Source organism: Antechinus flavipes, chromosome 3 (genome assembly GCF_016432865.1).
Source record: "Antechinus flavipes isolate AdamAnt ecotype Samford, QLD, Australia chromosome 3, AdamAnt_v2, whole genome shotgun sequence".
NCBI classification, from domain to species: Eukaryota; Metazoa; Chordata; class Mammalia; order Dasyuromorphia; family Dasyuridae; genus Antechinus; species Antechinus flavipes.
The window spans coordinates 621,920,218-621,945,548 of record NC_067400.1 but is presented as its reverse complement, the minus strand read 5'-3'; the positions used below and the strand labels follow the sequence as shown (position 1 = coordinate 621,945,548).

General features: G+C 41.6%; 1 protein-coding gene across 1 annotated transcript in view; it reads right to left on the bottom strand.

Moving 5' to 3' along the window:
* Positions 1-5,934: 5,934 nt before the first annotated feature.
* The window catches only part of LOC127556467 (immunoglobulin superfamily member 1-like), a 39,454-nt gene continuing 20,057 nt past the window's right edge, over positions 5,935-25,331 (bottom strand). The window contains exon 4 of the mRNA XM_051989641.1: positions 5,935-6,226. Within this exon, the coding sequence (XP_051845601.1) occupies positions 6,123-6,226 (104 nt within the window). The 3' untranslated portion in view covers positions 5,935-6,122. The remainder of the gene's footprint in view (positions 6,227-25,331) is intronic.

Sequence of the window (25,331 nt, the reverse complement as noted above, 5' to 3'; positions counted from 1 at the left end):
AAGTCAGCTTTTCTTTAATGAAAATATGTTTTCCTTCCTGAACCTGGACTTCACATCTAAGGAGGTCTCCTTTATTTCACAATAATTCTTTAGTTCAGAACAAGGGAACAAGCCATGATACAGAGAGTGGGACCTTTCCACTGATCATGGTACCTTGGAGAGCTCAAGAGGTAAAGAGTTCCTGCATGCTGACCATCAACAGGCTTCTCCTTCCTAGGACTGCTTGGCTTTTCAGGAGAGAAAGTTCATCACATGATCCACTCTGTAGATTTCTAACACCTAAGCTCTCACTTGGCTGGCCCGGAACCCTGGACCTGATGTTGTTACTAACACATTATAGATTGAAAGGAAAGAGAAGTGTATGCAACATTATCACAAGCTTTGTTGCTTTTTGTTCTCTGTGCTTGAGGAGGACCACAATGGATCACTAAGTCAGGATCAAGGTACAGTGTATATGATTGTGACTGATTGGACCAATAGGTGCCTGGAAAGCCGCACCACAGGTCAGGTACACTGGGAGGGGAGATGGGGCTAAGTCTGATAATCTCATGTGAATTTTGAGCTACTACAATTGAGCTTTATAGAACAAATGCTGTGGGTAGGTGGTTGGGTGCCAGTGTATCCTGCATCTCACAATTGAGTTCAAAGTTATTCACATAGACCTTGAGTGTGTGATTGTATCCGTTCTTCTCACCAGAATGGAAGTACTTTTAGCAAATGGACTTTAAGCATTCAAATAATGTAAGCAGCCCATCAGAGGCTCTCCAGCAGAGTTTGCATGTTTGGTAATTCAGTCCCACACAGGTTCTCATATTTTCTCCCCAGGTAATCTTCAATATCTTCCTAAAACCTTTCACATGGAAGCTATTAGAATCCTTACAAAGTGATAAGTCAGTTGCCTAATTTTGCATGGTACTTAGCAAATCCTCTAGCTCACTAATGTATTTAAGTACTCATTGGAGTTCACACTTTTGGGAGATTAAGGAGTCAGAAACCATAATCCCACTCTCAGATCCCATAATCCCACTTTCTCAGAGGAGTCAACCTTTGGGAGATCATATATAAGAAGCTGACAGAGGCTCAATCAGTTAGTCAGTTGGGAACATTGCCAGGAGCCGGAGAGGAGGACTCTGGGAGGAAGCCTACAAGCCCACTCTTACAGGTGGAGTCAGATTCAGATTCATTCCATTTTCCACCTTTGTACTGGCTGGAGGCTGAAGGACAAATCTTTGGATTTGGCAAGAGCTCTTGGAAGCAGAGAGGTAGGCCACCAAGAAAACTAACCGGGGTATTTTGGAGGAAGCAATAAAAGATCTGAACTTTTAACACCTGGCTGTATTTGGAGTGATTATTATTTTTTTTTTAATTTTATTTTATTTTATAATAACTTTTTATTGACAGAACCCATGCCAGGGTAATTTTTTTTACAACATTATCCCTTGCACTCACTTCTGTTCTGATTTTTCCCCTCCCTCCTTCCACCCCCTCCCCTACATGGCAAGCAGTTCTATATATATTAAATATGTCGCAGTATATCCTAGATAGAGTATATGTATGCAGAACCGAACAGTTCTCTTGCTGCACAGGGCGAATTGGATTCAGAAAGTAAAAATAACCCAGGAAGAAAAACAAAAAGGAAAGTCAGGAATTATATGAGCAAAATTACAAAAAAAAAAAAAAAACCTTCCACACAAATAAAGTCAGACTTAAATAATTGGGAAAATATTAAGTGCTCTTGGATAGGCCACACAAATATAATAAAAATGATATTCTCCCTAATCTAGTCTATTTATTTAGTGCTATACCAATCAGACTTCCAAGAAAATATTTTAATGATCTAGAAAAAATAACAACAAAATTCATATGGAAGAACAAAAGGTCGAGAATCTCAAGGGAATTAATGGGAAAAAAATCAAATGAAGGTGACCTAGCTATACCTGATCTAAAATTATGTTATAAAGCAGCAGTCACCAAAACCATTTGGTATTGGCTAAGAAATAGATTAGTTGATCAGTGTTCACAAGACAGAACAGTCAACTGTAGCAACCTAGTGTTTGACAAACCAAAGATCCTAATTTTGGGGATAAGAATTCATTATTTGCTAAAAACTGCTGGAATAACTGGAAATTAATATGGGAGAAATTAGGCATGGACCACACTTAACACCATATACAAAGATAAGATCAAAATAGGTCCATGATCTAGGCATAAAGAACGAGATTATAAAAAATTTAGAGGAACATAGGATAGTTTATCTCTCAGACTTGTGGAGGAGAAAGAAATTTGTAACCAAAAATGAACTAGAGACCATTACTGATCACAAAATAGAAAATTTTGATTATATCAAATTAAAAAGCCTTTGTACAAATAAAACTAATGCAAACAAGATCAGAAGAGAAGCAACAAACTGGGAAAACATCTTCACAGTTAAAGGTTCTGATAAAGGCCTCATTTCCAAAATATATAGAGAATTGACTCAAATTTATAAGAAATCAATCCATTCTCCAATTGATAAATGGTCAAAGGATAGGAACAGACAATTTTCAGTGATGAAATTGAAACTCATATGAAAGAGTGTTCCAAATCACTATTGATTAGAGAAATGTAAATTAAGACAACTCTGAGATACCACTACACACCTGTCAGATTGGCTAAGATGACAGGAAAAAATAATGATGAATGTTGGAGGGGATGCGGGAAAACTGGGGCACAGATGCATTGTTGGTGGAGTTGTGAACAAATCCAACCATTCTGGAGAACAATCTGGAATTATGCCCAAAAAGTTATCAAATTGTGCGTACCCTTTAATACTAAAAAAGGGAAAGGGACCTGTTTGTGCCAAATGTTTGTGGCAGTCCTGTTTGTACTGGCTAGAAACTAGAAATTGAATGGATGCCCATCAATTGGAGAATAGCGGTAAATTGTGGTATATGAATGTTATGGAATATTATTGTTCTGTGAGAAATGATCAGCAGGGTGAATACAGAGAGGCTTGGAGAGAGGCTTGGAGAGACTTACATGAATTGATGCTAAGTGAAATGAGCAGAACCAGGAGATCATTATATACTTCAACAACGATACTGTATGAAGATGTATTCTGATGGAAGTGGATTTCTTTGTCAAAGAGACCTAACTCGGTTTCAATTGATCAATGATGGACAGAAGCAGCTACACCCAAAGAAAGAACACTGGGAAATGAATGTAAACTATTTGCATTTTTGTTTTTCTTACCCGGTTATTTTTTTTTTACCTTCTGTGATTATTACTTTTAACTGAAACTAAAGCTACCTCCAGAAAACCTCCCCAAGAAATCTGATCCTAGAGAGAACCATTATATTTTAAAGAAGAGAACACCACAGGAAGTGATTCAGTTTCCTGACTTGGTTTCACGGACATAGAACAATGAGGTCAGCACAGTAGTGCTGTAGACCTGCAATTTGGTAGTCAGTCTTTTACATCTCCTCTTCCACATTTTGCTTTGAAATCTCCCAAACACTGAGCCAGCTCTGTGGCAATGTATTTGTTCACATCCTTATGTATGTTTACATTTTTGGAGTATATGCTGCAAAAATAAGTGAATTTACCTACAACATTCAAACGTTTCCCTTTTGCTGTAACTGATGGCATCACATATGGATAATGTGGTACTAACTGGTGAAAAGCCTGTGCTTTCTTGGTGTTTATTTTTAAGCCAAAATTAGCAAAAGCAGCAGAGATTCGATCCGTAGTTTACTGTATCGAAGCCTCAGAGGTTTTATTCAGTGCACAATCATCTGTAACAAAAGCTCATGTATCAGCTCTTCCTTCACTTCATTCACAGTTTGTAGCCTTTACAAGTTAAATAATGTACTGGCAGTACAGTCGCTGACCTTGGTGCTATTTTGTCTTCTTTGAAGGTATCTGACAACATTAAAGAAAATATCATGTTACAAAGCATGAAAGCAAGCACACAGCCTTGCTTCCCTCCATCGATGACTGGGAAAGTGTGAGAGCATTGTCCATTATCCAAAATCCAGGCCAGCAAGCCATCATGACACAAAAGACTCTGGGCAACCCAATTTGGCATCATTTTCCATAAGCCCTCAGAACTGACCAAATCAGAGACTAATGTACATTGTATATAGCTTGCTATTCAATCTTGGAGTTTCTCCTGGACTCATAAAGCAGCTATTCCTCAGCCCTTTCTGAAGATCCAGTGACTCTCAACCAAATTCAGCTGAAAATTTGCCTAGAGAGGGATGGACTTGAACCTGAAGCATATGGTCACTGGCACCAGCATTGATTGATGATGGTCAGTTGAGGACACTATGAAAGCATTCAATCCATCTCTTCAAGATCACACCTTTATCAGAAAACAATGAGCTCATTCAGCACTGAATAGTTAAAAAGTTCTAGAGGGGTTTGGAGAGCCTTAAGAGCATTATAAAAGCCTATGAAATTGTTACTTTAGTGGGAAATGGAATTTAATTGCCTTCCTCCTCAGTCTTTTTTTGATAAAAACTAGGATCCATGGTGGGAAGCCTATTTCCCACTCTTGGTGTCCACATGATTCACCCAGCCTTCATCAGTGTCTCCAAGGAGCTGAAGCAAGCCCAAAGGCCATACCATGTAAACCATTTCAGCAAATGGGCTAAACAACATGGAGGGTAAGTGAGGGATCTCAAAGCCTTAGGTGAGTTAGGAGGGCATCTACCCCACCCACAGTGAATGTGCAAATAAAAGCAATCTCTTCTAGTGGCCAGAGAGGTGGTTAGCATTTTTCACTGTAAATCTTTGGGGATTGTCTTGTATCCTGCATCATTGAGAAGAGCTGAGTCTATCATGGTTGATGATTGTACAATGTTAATAGTCAACATGTATAAAATGCATCTATATCTGTGTATGTATACATAGAAATACACAGAGAAAACTTAAATAAGACTCATTTATAGGCACATGTTTATGTACATGTATATGTGCATATATCTACATCTATATCTATCTGGTTTACAAAGAACTTTTAAACAGAAATATATCTTATTGGATATTCCTAATGAATGAGATGAGGTGAGATCTTTCAAGACAGTTGTAAAAATCGAGTAAGGCTTCATGTACTTCAGAGTTTGAGTAGGCCTGAAGGACTTTGAGCATTGATCCAAGGGCATACCTCCCTTCCTGCTTACGCCCATGACATCATTTATTCCCTATTTCAGTCAAATATGTCAACTATGTACTTATTGGTCAAATTCAATTTCTTGGGTAGTTCCCGACTTTAGAATGTAAGATCCTCAGCCAATGAGGATGAGGATCAGTGGTGGGAGGGGTATTTGCCTTAGGGATTAAAAGTGTTAATCCTGCTGCAGAAGGAGCTTCCTCCCTTCCATTGTCTGCTTGACAGGGGGGACACCGTTCTCTGGAGAATGTATAATAAACTGCTTTGCTTCTGGAGATCTCTCCAGCTTTTTTTTAGTAAATGGTGACCCCTCACCATTTCTGAATCACACACTAACATCCCCATGAAGATGATGCTGTTATTATTTGCATTTTACAGATAGAGGAACTGAGGCTATGAGAAAGGGTTAAATATAATATATTACCTAGGATCCCACACTAGTAAGTGTCTGAAATATATTTTGAACTCAGATCTTTGTGGGCCACAGAAGTCTGCTCATTAAACCACTTAACAATGGTTTTCAAAAGTGCTTTGTAACAGAGAGGGTGGGGCAGAGAGAATTATTGCTACTCTTGAAGAATTTCATAACTCTCAGAAGCTTTGCTGTTTGGAAAATACGTTTTACCTTTTCTCTTTATTTATTAGTAGAATCCGGGGTCACCCATTTATGACATGTGCATGAAGGGAATATTAGGAGGAGAGGGCATGGTGATAAAGCATGAAGAAAAGCAGGGTTGGGGAGCAGGAAGGGGGTGGTGCTGGGCCAGTGGAAGGGGACAGAAGGTTTCTGATGGCCAGCTTAGGACATTAGCTGGGTTTGGGTCTTCTTATGTTGCCCAGAGTTGACTGATTTCTTTCCCTCAACACTTGCTGGTTAGTTTGAAGTTCCTATAATTCTTTGATATCAGCATATGCTTTCTTTCTGTTCATCCTTATCCAGTTAGACAATTTCTGGCTCATCCTCAACTCCTCAGGCTGTTCCAGTCACAAGGAGGACCCATCCAACCAGGCTGATGCAAAAGAGATTGATTACAAAATCTGGGTAGAGTCTGATTGCAGAGGACTGGGTAGAGTCTAAGGGAGAAGAGGAAATAAGGTTAGTGCTGACATAAGGATATTTCCAGGAGTTCACCCTCCTCTTAGCAGGCTCCTTGATCCTGCCCCCGGACTCGTCCAAATCATGGGTTCATTAAGAGCAGGTCATCCCAGACTAAACATTTTGCATTTGTAGAAAATTACTCAGATTTAGCAAGTCTTTCTATGGGGGTTTCTTCTCTTGAGTAAGGCTGAGCTACTCTCTGCTGAAGTTCAGCTCATCAGTGCCCCCTACTGCCCTTTACTCACATCCACTAAGTTATGGAGGCTGGAAAGTCTTTAGCTGACAAGGACAGGATGCTCTACTCAGAGTTCTTTCCACAGGAACAATGAGCCACCCTTTACTTTGAACAGTCCAGAAAAGACAGGAAACATGTTTTAAGTCTGGCTTATTGGTTTGTTGGCTTCCTATACCTGGTGATAACTTAAAATTCAAAATCCCAGTTTACTTTGATTTAAGGAAAGAAAATTGATATAACTCCTGTTTAATCATTTAGGGAGAATGGGTGACCCTAATCATTCTCCAGGGGCTCTTATCTCCACCCCTCCTCCACCTTCCCAAATAACAACTGCCAGACTGGGGCCAATTAAACAATAAAGCCCAATTCATTCTCAAAACCTAGTCTGATTCGCACGCAAATGCAAGGGAGCACAAATCAAAGGCAGATGAAGAAAGGTGAGAGTGTGCTCTCCTTTCATGGAATCAGCAAAAAAGTCTGGAGGTGTAAAACTTTTTCTCATCCAAAACAAAGTCTTGTAGTCCCCCAATAAATGGATGTTTACTAACTAGATCTGTGAGGGGATATTACTGAATTTGACCAGGAGCTGAAGTCAAGCTCCTGTTATTTGTATATCCAATTTCACTCTCCCTTTTAAAAATAATCTGAACATTTGACCCAATGAATTGTCAGCTGCCAGTGATGTGATCTGTAATGTGGAGTTGGCTGTGACTCCTTAACTTAATCAACTCTAGTGTCTTCCTTTTGCCTTTGAAAACCAAATATAAAGTCCTCTGTTAAGCTTCTAAAGCCCTTAACAATAAGGCCACAAAGGAATCTTTCTATCCTCCTTGGACACCGATTGCTCCACTGCCGACACTCTGAGAACCATTCAAGCCGACCCTCCCTCTCTAGTCCTTCCAGGTGACATTCATTCTTCTACTCTGGTGCTTTTTCACTGGGTGATTCCTTTGGCAGGAATTATCTCTTCTTACATTACTCTTAGGAGGCGTGAGAATTGCTGCTCTAACCTGAAAGTTTAAAGAACAATTTTTTGTCATCTGACAAAGAAGCCTGGTGGCAGGTGGGGCTCCCCAGAAATCCTCTGAGAAGCTGACATTATAAAGAGGTCAGAAGAAAGCTCTGACTAGAAGGGGCTAGAAGGCTTTGGGTGAGTCCTGTGGTTGGAAGGAAAAGGAGTAGGCTGGGAGAGGAGAGGAGCCCAAAGGCCACGACTGTTGTCAGAGCAGTGCTGCTGCTGGGGTTGCTGGGGCTGCTGCTGATGCGGGAAAGCTTGCTTTCTAGATTCCCACCCTCTCCTAGTTAATAATGTAAATTGCTCTTTAACTCACACATCCTGGTCCTTTTGAATTCCAATAGAAGATTTGGCCTGTTCCCAGCCCCACCCGGATCTGCGCCAACTTTGGGGCTACACCCGAAAGCCCCTCGAGCTAAGTCTCCTATTATAAAAAGGCCACGCTGGGAACCCCTCTTGGCAGAGATTCCAAACATGGCTACCATGTGAGGACCCTCTGTCCACTGGATCCTCTGTCCAGTGCCCTCCTTATCTCTACCTTCGCCTATACTTTAACTTTGCTTATCTAATAATAAACCTCTTTTATCAATCTAGCTCTCTGGGCCAATAAATGCTTTTATTGGGAACTCGCGCCGCTACTACACCACCTTGCGCCGAATCTGTACCCCAAACCTGCCACTAGACCTTAACCCTAATTTCATTTAGGTACCCCAAAGCTAGACCTCAACATTTGGTTCCCTGATGAAACGAACACCGGAAGCTAGATAATTTGGCGATCAAACTGGATCAACCTTTTCGGGGCACTCGGAACCAATCTGGGTTTTGAGCTGTTCAGGCAGTATTCTTCCAGGAAGAATCTGCATTCTTTCTTTGGTCTCACTCTATCTCTAAAGGTAGTGGGGAGAATATCTCTGTTCTGTCTCACCCTACTTCCATTTCAGGTGAAAAGGCTTCTTTGATCTAGACACTCCCCTGCCTCTAAAGTCTTTTCCTGGAGCAGATGCTTTCTTGAACAAACTCCCACTGACCAAATCCTTTGGAGAGAGAAAGGCCCTTCCTTTGCATCTCAATGCATTTCTAATTTTTTTTTTTTTTCGTCACCAGATAGTCCTGCTCTCCAGCAGGAACTGTTGAGACACGAGAAGGAAGTGTCTCTTTAACACCACCCCAGACCAAAGAGTGGTCATGTGGCCGTTCTGGGGACCCCACCCTTCTCGGGGGTCCCAGGCCAGCGCTCTCTTTGCTCTGTTCTGGGGAGATAGCCGGAGAATCGTAAGAGGAGCTGTGTTTGAGCCCTTCTCCCACTCCACTGTTAAATGCAATGGAGTCTCTAATGGTCAGGCTGTAGCCACGAGGAGAAAGGTCACTGAATTGGGGTGAGTTTAGAGAATGTCTCTGCCCACGGCAGCTGCTCCTGGACAGGGGCAAGCGGTCTTCCCTTCAGGTTTTGCTCTCCAGCAAGATTTGGGGGCTTAGATGAGCTGCCCCGCCTTCAAGTTCCAGCGTGGAATCGCCAGAGGAGCCCTCGCCATTCAAGACGCACTGCGCTGGGTAAGATGGCATCTCTTCCTCCCCCACCCTCGTTCTGGCCTTTCCTCCCCCTTCTTCCATGGAGTGGGGAGTGTAGAATTCGAGGCCTGGTTCGGACCTCTCCCGTGTGACTTGGCAACCTGCAGTTTAAATGCTCCTATCCTGTCCCCTTCTTGGGGTTACTGTACAGTGGGGAGATTGAGGACTCAATCTTAATCTTCTCAAATCTCCGGAAAGGTTGTCTTTTAAAATAGAAATTTACTAGCAATTTGGACAAGTGGGCCGTGCCCCTTCCAGACCTCTACCTGGCTCTTAAAGCCGCAGCTTCTAGCCCTCAGGACGTGTGCTCGTCCTATACATTTAAACGGGACTCAGTTTCCCTGATTTGGTTATCCTGTGTCTGTAGAAGCCTCAGAATTACGCTTTCGCATGCTCACAAGGCTGTCTACAAAGACGGGATTTTAAACTGCTCTCGGTTTTTTTTCTTAGCCTCAGGGCAATACTTAAAACTTTCTTAGCTGCTTGTGGAGAGATAACCTAGGTAATGCAGGCTAGGTCTGTCTGTCTCACACTTTCCTACCTAACCCTACAGGTGGGAACTCTTGCTACTAATTTTCTTAGTCCTAAAACCTTTTGCTCTTAGTACACTCGGTTCTGGTTCTATTCTTTTCTGGATTGGCGTTCTATGTCCCTGCCAACAATTAAAGGTTTGTTTCTGGGCTCCAACCCTGGCCAGGTTGCAGCTTCAAGAAAGACCTTTGGAATGATGGCTGGGAATGAAATTTCAGGTCAAGGCAAATTAAATTCTTTGGAAGATGGCTTTTTATTTCTTTTCTCTCCTCATTCCTTGACTGCAGCAAGAAACGAGTTAATGAGAGAAACTGAAGCCATTTAAGAATTCGGTGAATACCTTTAGGAAAGAAGTCTGTCTTTCCCTTGTGCTTTTCTATGTTCTCTAGACTTGTTCCCTGTTTTCCCTCCCCCATTTGAGATGCTGAGGGACTAAGATGGGATCGTTTACTTTCCTACTTAGATGGTGTGTTTTCTAGAGGTATTGGGTAATTTGTAACTGAGTTATGCCTTAAAATTTGTCATCTCTGTTGGGCAATTGTAAGTTATATGAAGTTTGGTTCAATTACTTGTGAACTTCAAGATCTGTGTAATGTTAAATTTAAAACTTGTCTACTTATAGAAGATAAAATCCTTTGGGACTGCAGCTAATATTTGCTGGGAGTTTTGAGTTCAGGTGTGACTGCATAGACCAGAAGTAAAACTGCCTTAAGTAGCTATTGTAATTTGTGGCCACACTATGGTTGCTGCTAAGCTTTTTTACTTCCTGGGGCTAGAGTTTCTTTAAGGCTTACTTCGCCCAGGTACTTGGGGCCACTCCCACCTTGCCTTTTGAGAAAGCTGGGAATCTCATGGCCCTGATTAGGCTTGGGCCTAGAGCCTTTTACACTGTATGTTGATGGAAGGCAGGGCTAGGCCCCTGACTTGCTGCTCAAGGAGCCCAAGGCTATAGAATATGCATACTGTCTAGTGTTAAGAGAGGAGCTGTTGAAAGGAGAACACGCCCACCCCTACCACATCTCTCCTTTGCTACCTTGCCCTCAATGTTGGTGGCCCTCTTAGGAGGTTTCCACTGAGGCAAACCCACCATGTCAAGCTTCTATAACAGGGGCGGCTCAAATGCCCGGGCTAATTTGAGCTCGCGGGGAGACTCTTGGCAGTCTTGGGGGGTTTGTCGCTCATAGGACGCTGTGAGGTCGAAATCCTGTTTTTTTTTTGGCAAACGGTCCTCTGGGAGGGCCCTTTGTGACACCTTCTAGAGACGTCTAGGAAGGTTACGTTATAGAATGGGAAAGTTTTTGGGTTTTGCCATGAATTAGCTTTCTTAATTCTGGACAAGGTAAAAGACTTTTTTTCCTTTATCTTGCAGTGGACACCCAAAGCCCTCGGGTCGGGCTTGGGTCGTAGTTGGGAGCTCTAAGCTCTGGCACAATTCTTTTAAGAATTGCTGCGGATTGACAAAAGGCCTTCTTTTGTCGGCTCTATCTCTAAGAGATACGAGGGATGCTGCAAGGATTTGGAGGAATAAAAGTTTTTACCTGTCCACACCCCATCCCTATGGAGATTTTAAGCTGCCTCTTAATGCAGAGACAAACACTGGGCTTGAGAAAACTGCCTCATTCTCAACAATCTGAATAGATTAGCTGAATTCCCAATCTCTCTGGACAAGTGCATCCTTTAGCTTTTTTCTTTCTAACCCTGGGACTGATTAACACTTATGCCTTCAGGCAAAAGCGGCCAGCCAAAACACACCCAGCACTCTTGTCTCTTTAAAAGCTGACTCAGCCTAGTGAAACCTAGGACCCACCCACCATCTCAACTTTTTCGGGGTCCAGACCTCAATGTTTCTTCCATTCTGCTGCTAACAGCTGTTGGTTTCCCTTTAACTCTAACCTGAGACACTGAGCTCTTTTCTTCTCAGAGCAACTTCTGCCTCCTGTAAAAACATTTGGAGCTTCTTAATACAAATCTCTCCCAGACTTAGGCCCGAAGGTGCCCTGGAAACTGTCCGAGGAGACCCCAGTCTGTTCTGAGTTCGAGCAGGAGGAACAACGGAGAAACTGCGTCACACCACAGGGGCTGAATTGGCCCCCAGTCCTACTCCCCAGTAGGGAATTGGGGTCTGGCCCTGTTTCCCTTTTTATCCCAGGACAGTCCCAACACCTCAGGGGCCCGTAAGCTGGGTTGTCAGTGCTGAGATACTTTGCACTCCCTCTGACCCCTTCCACCCCTCACCCATAAGAGTGGGGAAAGTGGGGGGAAGGCTTAGGATCTTTGCTTATTGAGGAACCAACTCCTTTTAAAGAAAGGCAGCACAGTTAAAAGACTTCTAAGAGCTTAAATTGCATTCTTATCTTGATTAGATATATAGTCCTCCAGTTTTCCCCTGACTTCTTAGTCTACACCCTGGACCAACACCAGGAGAAATTAGCTTTCCTGGAAATTAAGAGTGAAAGGGCTAAATTCGAGGCTACTTAATACTTTTTACTATAGACAAATAATCTTTTGCTCCCAGCATTTCTCCTACTTCTCCTTGTTAGATGGGCCATTAGCATTTTTACAGGCAGCCCACAGAAGGGATCTGATGCATCTCCTGCTGTCTCCATCTCCACCATGGATGACACCCCGGTTTTAACCTGCTCCCAAGATCTGGGCTTCAACCTTTGGACTCTCAACCGCCCTTCACCCTAGAGAACATGGGACAACTGACTGGGAATGACTGACCGGGACACACACCCCTTAGATGCCCTACTGCCATCCCCAAACCTCACACCTCATGCCTCACCTCCTGGCATGAACCCCCAAATCTCTACGACCCTTGCCAGCTCGAAGCAGTTAAGAGGAGATCGGTGCCCCTTTTCCCACATGCCTTTGGAGGTGACTGCTTGAGGGGGGATGAAGAGGGGACCCCAAACTTGGAAAATCCTGGAAGGAGAAAATCTTCAATTCTGTCTCAAGAGACTTTGCCCTATTTCTTTTTCCTTAAATGAATTTAAGTTCCAACTGCTTGAGGGGGGAATGATGCGGGGAAAGCTTGCTTTCTAGATTCCCACCCTCTCCTAGTTAATAATGTAAATTGCTCTTTAACTCACACATCCTGGTCCTTTTGAATTCCAATAGAAGATTTGGCCTGTTCCCAGCCCCACCCGGATCTGAGCCAACTTTGGGGCTACACCCGAAAGCCCCTCGAGCTAAGTCTCCTATTATAAAAAGGCCACGCTGGGAACCCCTCTTGGCAGAGATTCCAAACATGGCTACCATGTGAGGACCCTCTGTCCACTGGACCCTCTGTCCAGTGCCCTCCTTATCTCTACCTTCGCCTATACCTTAACTTTGCTTATCTAATAATAAACCTCTTTTATCAATCTAGCTCTCTGGGCCAATAAATGCTTTTATTGGGAACTCGCGCCGCTACTAGACCACCTTGCGCCGAATCTGTACCCCAAACCTGCCACTAGACCTTAACCCTAATTTCATTTAGGTACCCCAAAGCTAGACCTCAACACTGCTACTGCTAATACTATCGGTGGCAGAGCCCTGCTGCTACTGGGATTGCTGCTGCTGCAGCTGCCACAGGTGCTTTGAGGACTCTGGTGCTCACACACTCCTACTCCATGACTCTAGTGGTTCTCAGTTACCCAGAACTGAATCTCAAGTCCTCTGTATGACAGGGACGGCTCTCCAGAACCTTCCTCCTCCCTCTCATTCCACTCTTCCTCCCCATTCTTCACTTCAGACACAGGCAAAGGGGCATCCTCACTGGTTTGCCCATTTCTGCCCTTCCTCTGTTGGGCACAGCAGCCCCATCTCTTAGAATCTTAGGTGTTTCCCAAAGCTCAGCTTTGGACCCCCTTGGATGGAAAATTTGACATTTCTTCAAAAGGCAAATTATAAATTAACTAAGCAATGGGATCAGGTTCCTCATTTCCCTTGCCTTTCCTCATTGGCAAATAGTTCCCAGGATATAGGGGGCAAGTCTGGGAGACTGTAGAACAAACTGACTCAGCCCTTCTCTCTCATGCATTGAAAGCACATGTCTCAGGTCAGCAAAAGGACTGTCTTTGTTTAAATTTCAATCTATGTCTTGTTTCCCCATTTAATGTACTCTTTGATCTTAGAATGTAAGGTCACATTCTCAGTCAATGAGGATGAGCCAAAGGGGGAGGGTTAATGTAGCCTCAGAGAACCTACCTATTGCCCTTTCTGTCTGTGCTCAGGGCCCTCACTTTTACCTCTCCATATGGTGAGAATAACTGCCCTATTCTCAAGAGAACCAAATCAACTTTCTCCTTGCACCTTGAGATATCTCTGAGATTTATTGGGTGAGTTGCAAATCACACACCTTCTTACAGGGGACTTCCCTCCTTCCTCAATCTACCTTAGCTTCTTTTGTATACAATCTGTGCCCCACGGATGTACACCTGGTCATATTTACAGGAAAGTTGCCTCTAGGAAGCCAAGGGTCCCTTCAGACTGGTCTTGGTATTCCAGGAGAAATTCAGAATGACTCATAATGAAAACTTCCTATGCACCTCCAGAGAAAGAGCTGATAGGCTGAGTGCAAATTTGAGTCTGGTTTTCTCACTTTATTTCTCTTGTGTTTTTGTGACATGGTTAATATGGAAATATATTTTGTGTGATTTCACATGAATAATGGTTATCATATTTCTTGCCTTTCAAGTGAATGGGGGAGAAGCTGGAGAGGAGAGAATTTAGAACTTAAACTCTTTTAAAAGTTAAAGAATGATTAAAATTTTTTGCTTAAAAAATAAAATCTATTATCATCATCATGTGTTGTTGTTGTTGTTGTTGTTGTTGTTGTTGTTTTGGCAAAGGCCATGTATCTTAACCAACAATCCTCATCCTATCATTGTCTATGGACCAAGTCGATCTTTAATGGATTGCACGAGGGACTCAATAAAAATGTGGAACTCAAGGCTGATCTTTGAAATTTTTGACTTCTTTCACAACCATGGGAAAAGACCTTAAGATTTGTTTTCTTGTTGGTTCTTTGTTTTGAAATATGTAGTCTGAGAGAACAATCATGGTTTTGCCACAGGAACCTAGTGTCTTCAGTGGAACTTGAAAGGATGAGACTAAATTCTCCCCAAGAGCCAAGGCATTTCTGGAATGGGAAATATGTGTAAATGTGATAATTGTCTCTCGATGTGATTAATTGGGAGAAGGGGGAGAAAGAACTGCATCATTAGAATATTTCCACTTTCACCTCCCAATTGAAAACTAAGATACCAGTAACCCTGTGCTGCCAGTAAGGAAAGAGCACAGAAATGCGGTTCCAGGGGCATCTCCAACTTAAGGGGTAATAAATTTCACAAGAAAGGAGTCTGTAGCTTAGTTATTATTTGAATTGTTTTAAGTATTTCTTCCAAAACAGGAAGGCAAAATGAGGATCTAAAAAGAGAATCACAATATCTACAACTCGTCCTGAACACAGTACAGTGGCAGCCAATGTCACCAGCATTCTTCTACTGAGAAAGGCAGAGTGGGACTTGACATTTCAAGAAAGAGATATTCAAATTAAAGATCTTTCCTCATCCCCAAAAAGATGAGAATTAAGACTTCCTTAAGGAAGAGTCAAGTCTTGATTAGAGTATCAGAGGTCCCTTTGATTGTTTCATATCATCTGAGCCTAGCTTGAGGGGGCTGGTCCAGCGAGATTTTAAGAAATTGATTCTCCAGGACTATTCCTGAAAAAGTAGATGAATGACTTTTCTTTTTAAAGAAGTTAACCATGATGTATTCTTGTTTTCTCATACTATGGTATTTCCTTGTTCAATATTACTATAAATGTTTCTTTTAAATGCTTTCTGTGACAGAAGACGGCTCTGCCAATTAAAACCACAAATGCTCAGAGATAAACTAATGATGAAGTGATTTTAAAGATTATTGTTGACAGATTTTTGTCAAAACAGAAGAGTTTATATGTATATTTTTTTCGTCATCTCCCCTTTCTATAAAATAGGAAGAATAATACTACCTGCCTCTGAATTATGAGAATCAAAGGAAATTATTTCTAAATCAATTTGTGAACCTGAAGGCACTAGAGACACAGTATCATTATTCTACACACCCTGCTATGAACTACCAAAAACAAAGAAACAAGCAAGAGGTGAAAAGGGTTTTTACTGTGCCACCCAGTGCCCAGAACGTGGCAAACATTAAATGAATGCTTACTGATTAGCCAAGGTGCCTTCTCACCATAGCTTTATGGTCCTACTGAGATCCTAGCACAGGGGTTCCTTAACTAGGGTCCTTAAACTTGGGGAAGAGGAATTGATATTTTGATAATTGTATCACAATACATTTGGTTTTTCCTTCTCAATCTTTTGTATTACATTTTATGCATTTCAAAACTTTATTCTGAGAAAGATCCATTGGTTTCATTAACCTGACAAAGAAGCTCATGACACCAATGAGAACTTTCTCTCTCCAAGAACCAGCTGTCCCTGTCCAATAGGATCCTCTCAGCTCTCAAGACACTCCTTCCAGTTCTCAGTCCTCCGTTGTGTTCAGTAGAACTAGATGTAGACATTATAACATTGGAATAGTTCTGTGGTGTAGTATGGGTTGGTGAATTTAGAAAGCTATGGAAAAATTTGGATCTAAGGATGATGCTATCCACCCTCAGAGAGACAGAGGACCAAACATGGTATAACCTTGCAGAGATGTTTATGAGGGTACATGTGAATATTTGTGAACAATTATAAGTATCTATGTACATGTATATGCATGTATAGGTATATATGTATTATTTTTCTTGGGTCTTTGTGACATAGGTAATAAGGAAATATATTTTGCATGATTTCACATGAATAGCGTGTATCATATTGCCTGCCTTTCCGGAGGCCGGGGGGTTGGAGGGGAGAGAATTTAGAAATCAAAACTTTTTTAAATATAGAAAATAAATACTAATTTCTACATTAAAAAATAAAGTAAGTTATAATCATTTTAAAGAAAGAACTAACTGTGCTCAGTTCCTTTGAGACTGCTTGATTTTGTATTCTTAAGAGTTATCATATCTATTTACCTCTGAAGACACCTCCTGAAAGAAGGCTCATTGCAGCATTTGGAGAGTTAGCTTTGAGTACCTTCATTTGGATTATTTTTTTTCATTCCCCCTCCCCCATTTTTTGGCAAAGACCACACATCTGCATTAACAGTCCTCATCCTATCTTTATCTATGGACCAAGTTAATTTTTAATGGGTCACAGGAGGGACTCCAGAAGAGTGTGGACCTCAAGGCTGATCTTTGGAATTTTGGGATTCTCCCCCAACTACACAGAAGGAACTTGAGATTTATTTTCTTGTTGGTGCTTTGTTTCAGAATTTATGATATGAAAGATCAACCATGGTTTTGCCACAGGAATCTAGTATCTTTGGTCGAACTTAAAAGGATGAGACTAAATTCCCCCCAAGAGCTGAGGCATTTCTGAATTGGAGATATGGACAAATATGTCAATTGTACTCCAATGTGATTAGCTGGGGGCAGGGGGAGAAGGAGAATTGCATCACTGGAATATTTCCACTTTCCCTTTCCAAATGAGTGACCTGTGCTGCCAATGAAGGGACCTGAAAAAGCATAGGAATCATGCCAATGTTTTTCTTCTGGGTTTTCTTCTATTTTTTGTTTTTTTCGTTTGTTTAAATAAAGAAATACATTATACAAAATAAAAACAACTACAACAATAGAACCAGATTCCCATTCTCACCTTTCTCAGAAATTTCCAGGACCATGCTGGACTCTGACTCATTTTGTGGGTTCTGAAAGTCAAAGAACTTACAGCTGTAGTTCCCAAAATCCTGGGTTGTAGTAAACGGTAGGGTAAACTTAACCCAGCTTGCTTCTGTAGTCTTTGAACATAAGGGCTTGGAATTCCCCTCCTTGAACAGCTGATATGTCCATTTCAGGGGTGGCAAATCATCATCTGACATGTTGCACCTGAAGGTCACGTTGCCCCTTGGGACCAGGATAAAACTTTTCTGAACTGAGAGGTTAGGTTTGGGGAGAAGGCCTGGAAAAGAAAAGTCACTGAAGTAGGAGTTGGAACATTTGGGTGCAGATCCCAGCTCTGATCATATATATTAAGGTGACTATGGACAAATTTGTTTTCTTACATTTCCAGTTTTATCATCCATATATTGAGGGGATCTTCCATAATAATTTCTGGTCCTCTTCCAGAATCCTTTTCTAATTTAAGAATCAGAAGGGGAAATTTTCTCTTTTTTATTAAATCTTTTAATTTACAAAACATATGCATGGGTAATTTTTCAATTTTGACCCTTGCAAAACCTTATGTTCCAAATTATCCCCTCCTTCCCCACACCCCCTTCTCTAGATGGGAGATAGTCCAATATATATTAAAGATGTTACAATATATGTTAAATCCAATCTCTATATATACATATTTATACAGTTATCTTGTTGCACATGAAAAATCAGATCAAGAAGGAGAAAAAACTGAGAAAGAAAACAAAATACAAGCAAATAACAACAGAAAGAGTGAAAACACTACGTTGTGGTCCATACTCAGTTCCCGTGGTCCTTTCTCTGGTATAGATGGCTCTCTTCATCACTCAACAATTTGAACTGGTTTGAATCATCTCATTGTTGAAGAGAGCCACATCTGTCAGAATTGATCATCATATAGTCTTCTTGTTGCCATTATAAGGATGTCCTGGTTCTGCTAATGTCACTTAGCATCAATTCATGTAAGTCCAATTCATGTAAGTAAGCATCATCCTACTGGTCATTTCTTACAGAACAATAATATTCCATAACATTCATATACCATAATGTACTCAGCCATTCCCCAACTAATGGGCATCCATTCAATTTCCAGTTCCTTGCCACTACACAAAGAGCTTTTTTTTGTACAGGTGAGTCCCTTTCCCTCCTTTAGGATCTCTTTGGGATATAATCCCAGCAGAAATACTGCTGAGTTAAAGGGTATGCATAGTTTAATAACTTTTTGGGCATAGTTCCAAATTGCTCTCCAGAAAGGTTGGTTCCATTCACAGTTACACCAACAATGTATTAGTGTCCCAGTTTTTTCACATCCCTGCCAACATGCATCATTATCTTTTCCTGTCATCTTAACCAATGTATATAGTACTATCTTAGAGTTATCTAAATTTGCATTTCTCTGAACAATAGTGATTAGGAGACCTTTTTATATAACTAGAAATAGTTTCAATTTCTTCATCTGAAAATTATCTGTTCATTTTCTTTGCTCATTTATCAATTGGAGAATGGCTTGAATTCTTATAAATTTGAGTCAGTTCTCTATGTATTTTAGAAGTGAGATTTTTATCAGAACATTTGAATGTAAAAATGTTTTAAGGGAAACTTTCTCAATAAAACACAATCCATGATAACTCAGTAGGGAAAATTGTTTTAGGTCTCCCTTTACTTTTAACCCTTGTCAACCACAGAAAGTATCAAGACCTAAAACTAAGTTTTGGTTTAGAATGTAATTGAGAAGTCATAAGTCCCAAGTTCTAGACCAAACTCTGATACTTATTTGCTGCATGATCTAGACAAAGTCTATTGCCTCCCTGAGATTCATTTTCCACATCTATAACAAGAAACTCTAAGATTTCAAATCTACATGACTAGAAGGTTGGCGGTGTTCCTAATTGAATTAGAAAAGCAATGTTTTCTCTCTGAGAAAGAAAAGTTCTGGTTTGGAGCTTGTCGATTTTGAGAAGACTATAGAGGTGTTTGTCCTTTATTCTCGAAAGGGAGATCACTATATGGGGGTGAAGGTACAGTGTGATGAACTGTGGCTAATAAGACTAATATGAGTTCTGAAAATTCTACCACAGGTCAGACACAAACGTTCCATATGAATATTTAGAGTGGAGATGGCTCTAAATGTGCACATCTCACATTTCTAGATAACTGGAGCACATATAGTTTACCAGGTTCAATACCAAGAAATGGAAGGGCTGGAAATAAACCTGAACTGGAGCTGAGTAGAGATAATGATGTAAGCCAAAGAGAGGATGAAATGACTAAGTGACAATTTCGAGATGGGATAAGAGGACCAGGACAAGAGTCATAAGGATTATATTCCTTTGGGGTCATGATAAAAAATGATGATCCAAGAAAGAAGATTAAGAAGAAGCAAACAGGGAAGAGAGAGTAGTCAACAAAACCCAGGGAGAAGAGAGCAGTAAAGAGGGAGACATTTATTAGTGTTAAAAACTAGAGAAAGTCCAAGAAGGGCGAGGAATGAAAACAATCATCAGATTTGCCACTTAAAGAGCGAGCAGTTTTGAGGAATGAGGTCCAAAGAAAGATGAAAAGTGAGAGGTAGGAGAGGAAACTGAGGCAAGGAGTATAAACAACTTTTCACATGCATTTAGTTGTGACATGGTGGAGATCATGGAAACACATTCATTTTCATATATCTGAAGATGTGAGGCTTGGTATTTTGGGATTTTAGACAGCAGGAAAGGAGTAAAATAATAGGGAGAGATCAAAGCTTGGAATGTGAGGAAAAGGATTATCAAGAAGATGAATTTCTCAGAGGAGATGGGATGGATTGGCTGAGACAAGGAGAAATGCTTATATAGGAATGACTCTCCAGTACTGATCAGAAATGGGCACATAAGCTGGATCTAGAGGTGGAAAGGAAATTGTACTAGAAAAAGGGGAAAATGGAGGTACTACATCTCATGAAGAGACAAAAGAAACCTATTATATCTGAGGGAAAGAAGGGAGGGGGATGAACAAAGTGTGAATCTTACTGTCATCAGAACTGGCTCAAAGAGAAAATATTAGACATATTTGGTTTACAGAGAAACTTCTCTCACCTCATTGAAAAGTGGGAGGGGAAAATTGAAAAGGGAAAGAGTAGGTTAAATAGAAGGGAATACAGAAATTGTAAGGGAAAGACTTAAAGAAAGGGGAGGGACTCTAAGGGGGGGGAGGGTTCCTAAAGAGGGAAAGCTGCATGAAGCAAGTGGTGCTCATAAGTTTAATATTGGGGAGGGGGTAAGGGGAAAAGAAAAGAGAAAAGCATAATCAGGTGTTAATGAGATGGCTGGAAATACAGAATTGGTGATTTTAACCATAAATATGAACGGGGTAAACTCCCTCATAAAGCTCAGGCAGATACCAGACTGGATTAAAAGCCAGAATTCTGCAATATGTTGTTTACAGGAAACACAGAGTAAAGATAAAAGGCTGAAGCAGAATCTATTATGTTTCAGGTAAAGTAAAAGAACAGCAGGGGCAGCCATCCTGATCTCAGATCAAGTAAAAGCAAAAAATTGATCTAATTAAAAGAGATAAGGAAGGGCACTATATCTTGCTAAAGGGTAATGTAGATAATGAAGCAATATCAATACTAAACATATATGCACCAAGTGGTGTAGCATCTAAATTCCTAAAGGAGATGTTAAGAGAGCTGCAAGGGTTGAGATCTCCCACTATTATAGTTTTGCTGTCGATTTCTTCTTGCAGCTCTCAGAACTAGATAAATCAAACCACAAAATAAATAAGAGAGAAGTTAAAGAGGTAAATAGAACACTACAAAAGTTAGGTATGATTGATCTTTGGAAAAAACTAAATGGAGACAGAAAGGAGTATACTTTCTTTTTGGCAGTCCATGGAACCTATAAAAAACTGACCATATATTAGGACATAAAGACCTCAAATTCAAATGCAGAAAGGCAGAAATAGTACCTGCATCCTTTTCAGATCACAATGCAATAAAAATTACATTCAATAAAAAGGCAGGGGAAAATAGATCAAAAAGTAATTGGAAACAAAATAATCTCATCCTAAAAAAATGCATGGATGAAACAGCACATAATAGACACAATTAAAAATTTCACAACATACCAAATGTGTGGAATGCAGGAATAGCAGTAATAAGGGGAAATTTTATATCTCCAGAGGCCTACTTGCATAAAATAGAGAAAGAGAAAATCAATGAATTAGGTTTGCAACTAAAAAATGAGAAAAAGAGCAAATTAAAAGCCCCCAATCAAACACTAAACTTGAAATTCTAAAAATAAAAGGAGAGATTAACAAAATTAAAAGTAAAAAAAATTGAATTAATTAAAAAAAAACTAAGAGTTGGTTCTATGAAAAAAAAATGACAAAATAGATTAACCCTTGGTAAATTTGATTAGAAAGAAGAAAGAGGAAAATCAAAATTTTAGTCTTAAAAATGAAAAGAGAGAACTTGTCACTAATGAAGAGGAAATTAGAGCAATAATTAGGAGTTACTTTGCCCAACTTTATGCCAATAAAGTTGATAATTTACATGAAATGGATGGATATCTTCAAAAATATAGGTTGCCGAGATTAACAGAGGAAGACATAAATTGGTTAAAAATTCCCGTTTCGGAAGAAGAAATAGAACAATTATTAATCAACTCCTTAAGAAAAAATCCCCAGGACCAGTTGGATTTACATGCAATTTCTACTAAATATTTAAAAAACAATTAACTCCAATACTATATAAACCATTTGAAAAAATAGGGAATGGAGGAGTCCTACCAAATTCCTTTTACGGCACAGACATGGTACTGATACCTAAACCAGATAGGATGAAAACAGAAGAAGAAAATCATAGACCAATTTCCCTAATGAACATTAATGCAAAAATCTTAAATTAAATGTTAGCAAAAAGATTACAGAAAATCATCCCCAGGATGATACACTATGACCAAGTAGGATTTAAACCAGGAATGCAGGGATGGTTCAATATTAGGAAAACTACTAACATAATTGAAGGAGTATCAATAACAAATTACCAAAAAACATATGATCATCTCAATAGGTGCAGAAAAAGCATTTGATAAAATCCAACCCCCATTCCTATTAAAAAACACTAGAGAATATAGGAATAAATGGACTTTTCCTTAAAATAGTCAGTAGTAAGCATCATATGTAATGATGATAAACTGTAACCATTCCCAATAAAATCAGGAGTGAAACAAGATTGCCCACTATCCCCATTACTATTCAATATTATATTAGAAATGCTAGCTTTGGCAATAAGAGATTAAAGGAATTAGAGTAAAAAACCAAATGATCACTCTTTGCCAATAATATGATGGTATACTTAGAGAACCCCAGAGATTCTACTAAAAAGCTATTAGGAATAATCCACAACTTTAGCAAAGTTGCAGTATACAAAATAAATCCACATAAATCCTCAGGATTTTTATACATCACTAACAAAATCCAACAGCAAGAGATACAAAGAGAATATGTGTGTGCCCCCAGCACACATGCTCTCATAACCACCTGTACCTGCACTGATGAGCGTGCACACAGACATGCACCATGCACTCATGTCTAAAGAGCTACATGTAAATGTGGTACATCTTGCACGTGTGTATATGCTTGTCCGCAAACACACACACACACACACACACACACACACACACGCACACGCATAGCCCTCTCCACAATAAGACCAGCTTGGTTCCAGCCAGCCTGGACTTCTCATTCAGGTGCAACCCTGGGGAGAAGGTTGAGCAGCCGGGTCCAGGAGCCTTTCAGGAGCCTTCCTCACCCCCTCCCAGGGCCTGAGGGGGCTCCCCCTTCCCTGCTTCCCTGTGGGTAAGGAAGCCTCACCTCTCAGCTCAAACCAAGCCTCTGGCCCTGATGCCCCCGGGACAGTCACAGGGGCAGCCTCATGATCCTTAGGCATGAGATACTCTGACCTCATCTTGTAAGTCAGGAGTAAACTGAGACCACAGAGAGGCCCTGCCAGACCTGAGAGCACAGAGAAGCTCCTTTCCTGGGAAAGGATCCAGGTTGAGAATCTCCTCATCCCATCCTCCCCCTGCCCCACCATCCTTTCATCCCCATAACTGAGAATGGCTGAGGGGGGAAGCACACCCACAGGCATCAATTCAAGAACCGGGGATAGATGTGAGGCTCCTGGAGTAGCCTGGGCAGGGTCCATTTCCTGGAGCCATCCACAAATGTTCCATGGAGAGGCTGGCTCTGACCTGGGTTTCCTGGTTATGCAGGGGCTAGACAGAGCAAGGAGGAAGGGCCCTAGTAGTGTAAGAGTTACTCTTTCATCTGCCCACCCCCAAGTAATTTAGTTAACGAGATGTTCTCTGCTCAGACACAGGTGCCTCCCACGTGATGTTAAAGAATTATTCCATAAGTTAGGGGAGAAACTCAATTGGGAAGGAGGAAAGTGAAAATAGGAAGAAACCCGATTTCTCAAAGGATGAGCTGTATGGGGAGAAAGTGTGCCAAGTCCCAGCCATAGGCTACAGGGTGACAGCCATAGAGACTCTCCAAAGCCTGCAAAGCCTCCTTCTGACCTGTTGCTGGAATGCTCCTGCACACATCACCTGAGCTTCCCCTGGCTGCAGAAGGGCTCCCAGTTTTTTGTCAAGACCAAAACCTCATCAGGGGCTTCCTTTCAAGGATTTGAAATGCTTCCTCCAACATGGTTGTTCCATCTAGTTTATGCCATTGGGGAATTAGCTAGAACGCAATCAAAATTTCTCACCTTCCTGATGGTTATGAGAGGAATGGGAGAGGGATTCAGGCCCCTCTTTGCCCTTCTTGATTCCCTTGGGAATGATGAATGGATCAGTGGCGGCCCCCTCCCTCCCAGATAGTCAGAAAGAGACCAAAGGAGTGGACCCACCCCAGCTTCTCCCTCCTTGATTGTCCTCAACAAATAGTCCCAAAGGGAAACACTCACCTAACTGGGCCCCAGTCCCGTAGATGCAGCACAGCCCTGGAAGAGAAGCTCAGATTATTGATGACTCCAAACTCCCTCCAGCTGCTTCCCCAAAAGATCTTTCCCCCCAAGTCCTCCTTGACATGAACAGAGGCAGATTCAGGTGGCAGAGAGTTCTGGGACCTGCTCAGTCCAAGAACGTTGCCTCAGCACCGAGGGTCTATCTCCATATCCCGCAGTGTGCTGGCCAAAAGACCTCCTCCCACCGTCCTCCTCCCCCAGCCCAGCCCAGGGGCTCACCAAGGCAGAGCAGACACGGGAGGTCTGGGCCCATGGTGCGCCCGAGATTCCCAGACCTCAGTGAGCACAGAGCAGGAGCCGGTGAGCCCCGAGAGAGGTCCTGCTCAGGATGTGGGAGGGGACCCGTTGTCTCCTCCCACGAGTCTGGCCACACTCTTTCCACTCTGAGATATGTTACCTGGAGGACATCTTGCTGAACTCTCCCTCTGAGAAGCCCAGAATCTCAGCAGGAGACCAGTCTTCCAAAGACCCTGAGACCAAATCCCTGAGACTGGAGGGCCACACCTCCCCCGGGGGTCACCACAGTGGCTGGAAGGGCTCCAATCTGGGGCTCAGAGAGAGGTGCTAGGGGAGGAAGAGCACTAGGCTGGGAATCGGGATCTGGGTTCCAGCCCCAGCTTTGCCCACAATGAACTGTGGGACATTACTCAAGTTCCTTTCTCTCTGTGCCTCTGATCGCTCTCGTAATAAATGCCAGGACTGGAACAGATGGTCACCCAGGGCCCCTGTGCTTCTCACAATATAAGAAGCAGGTCATCTTCAAAGTTTGACCCCAACTCTGACTCAAATCTGGGGCTTTAGAGGAGAAACTCAGGGGAGGCTTTGGTCCCACACAAGCAGGCCCAAGGAGAAGCTGCAGACACTCTCCACTCAACCTACATGTGGTGCTCAGAGAGGAAGGCTCCTGGGCTCAGACCCAGCTTTTATTCCTCATTTCCTTTTCTCTAACGTGG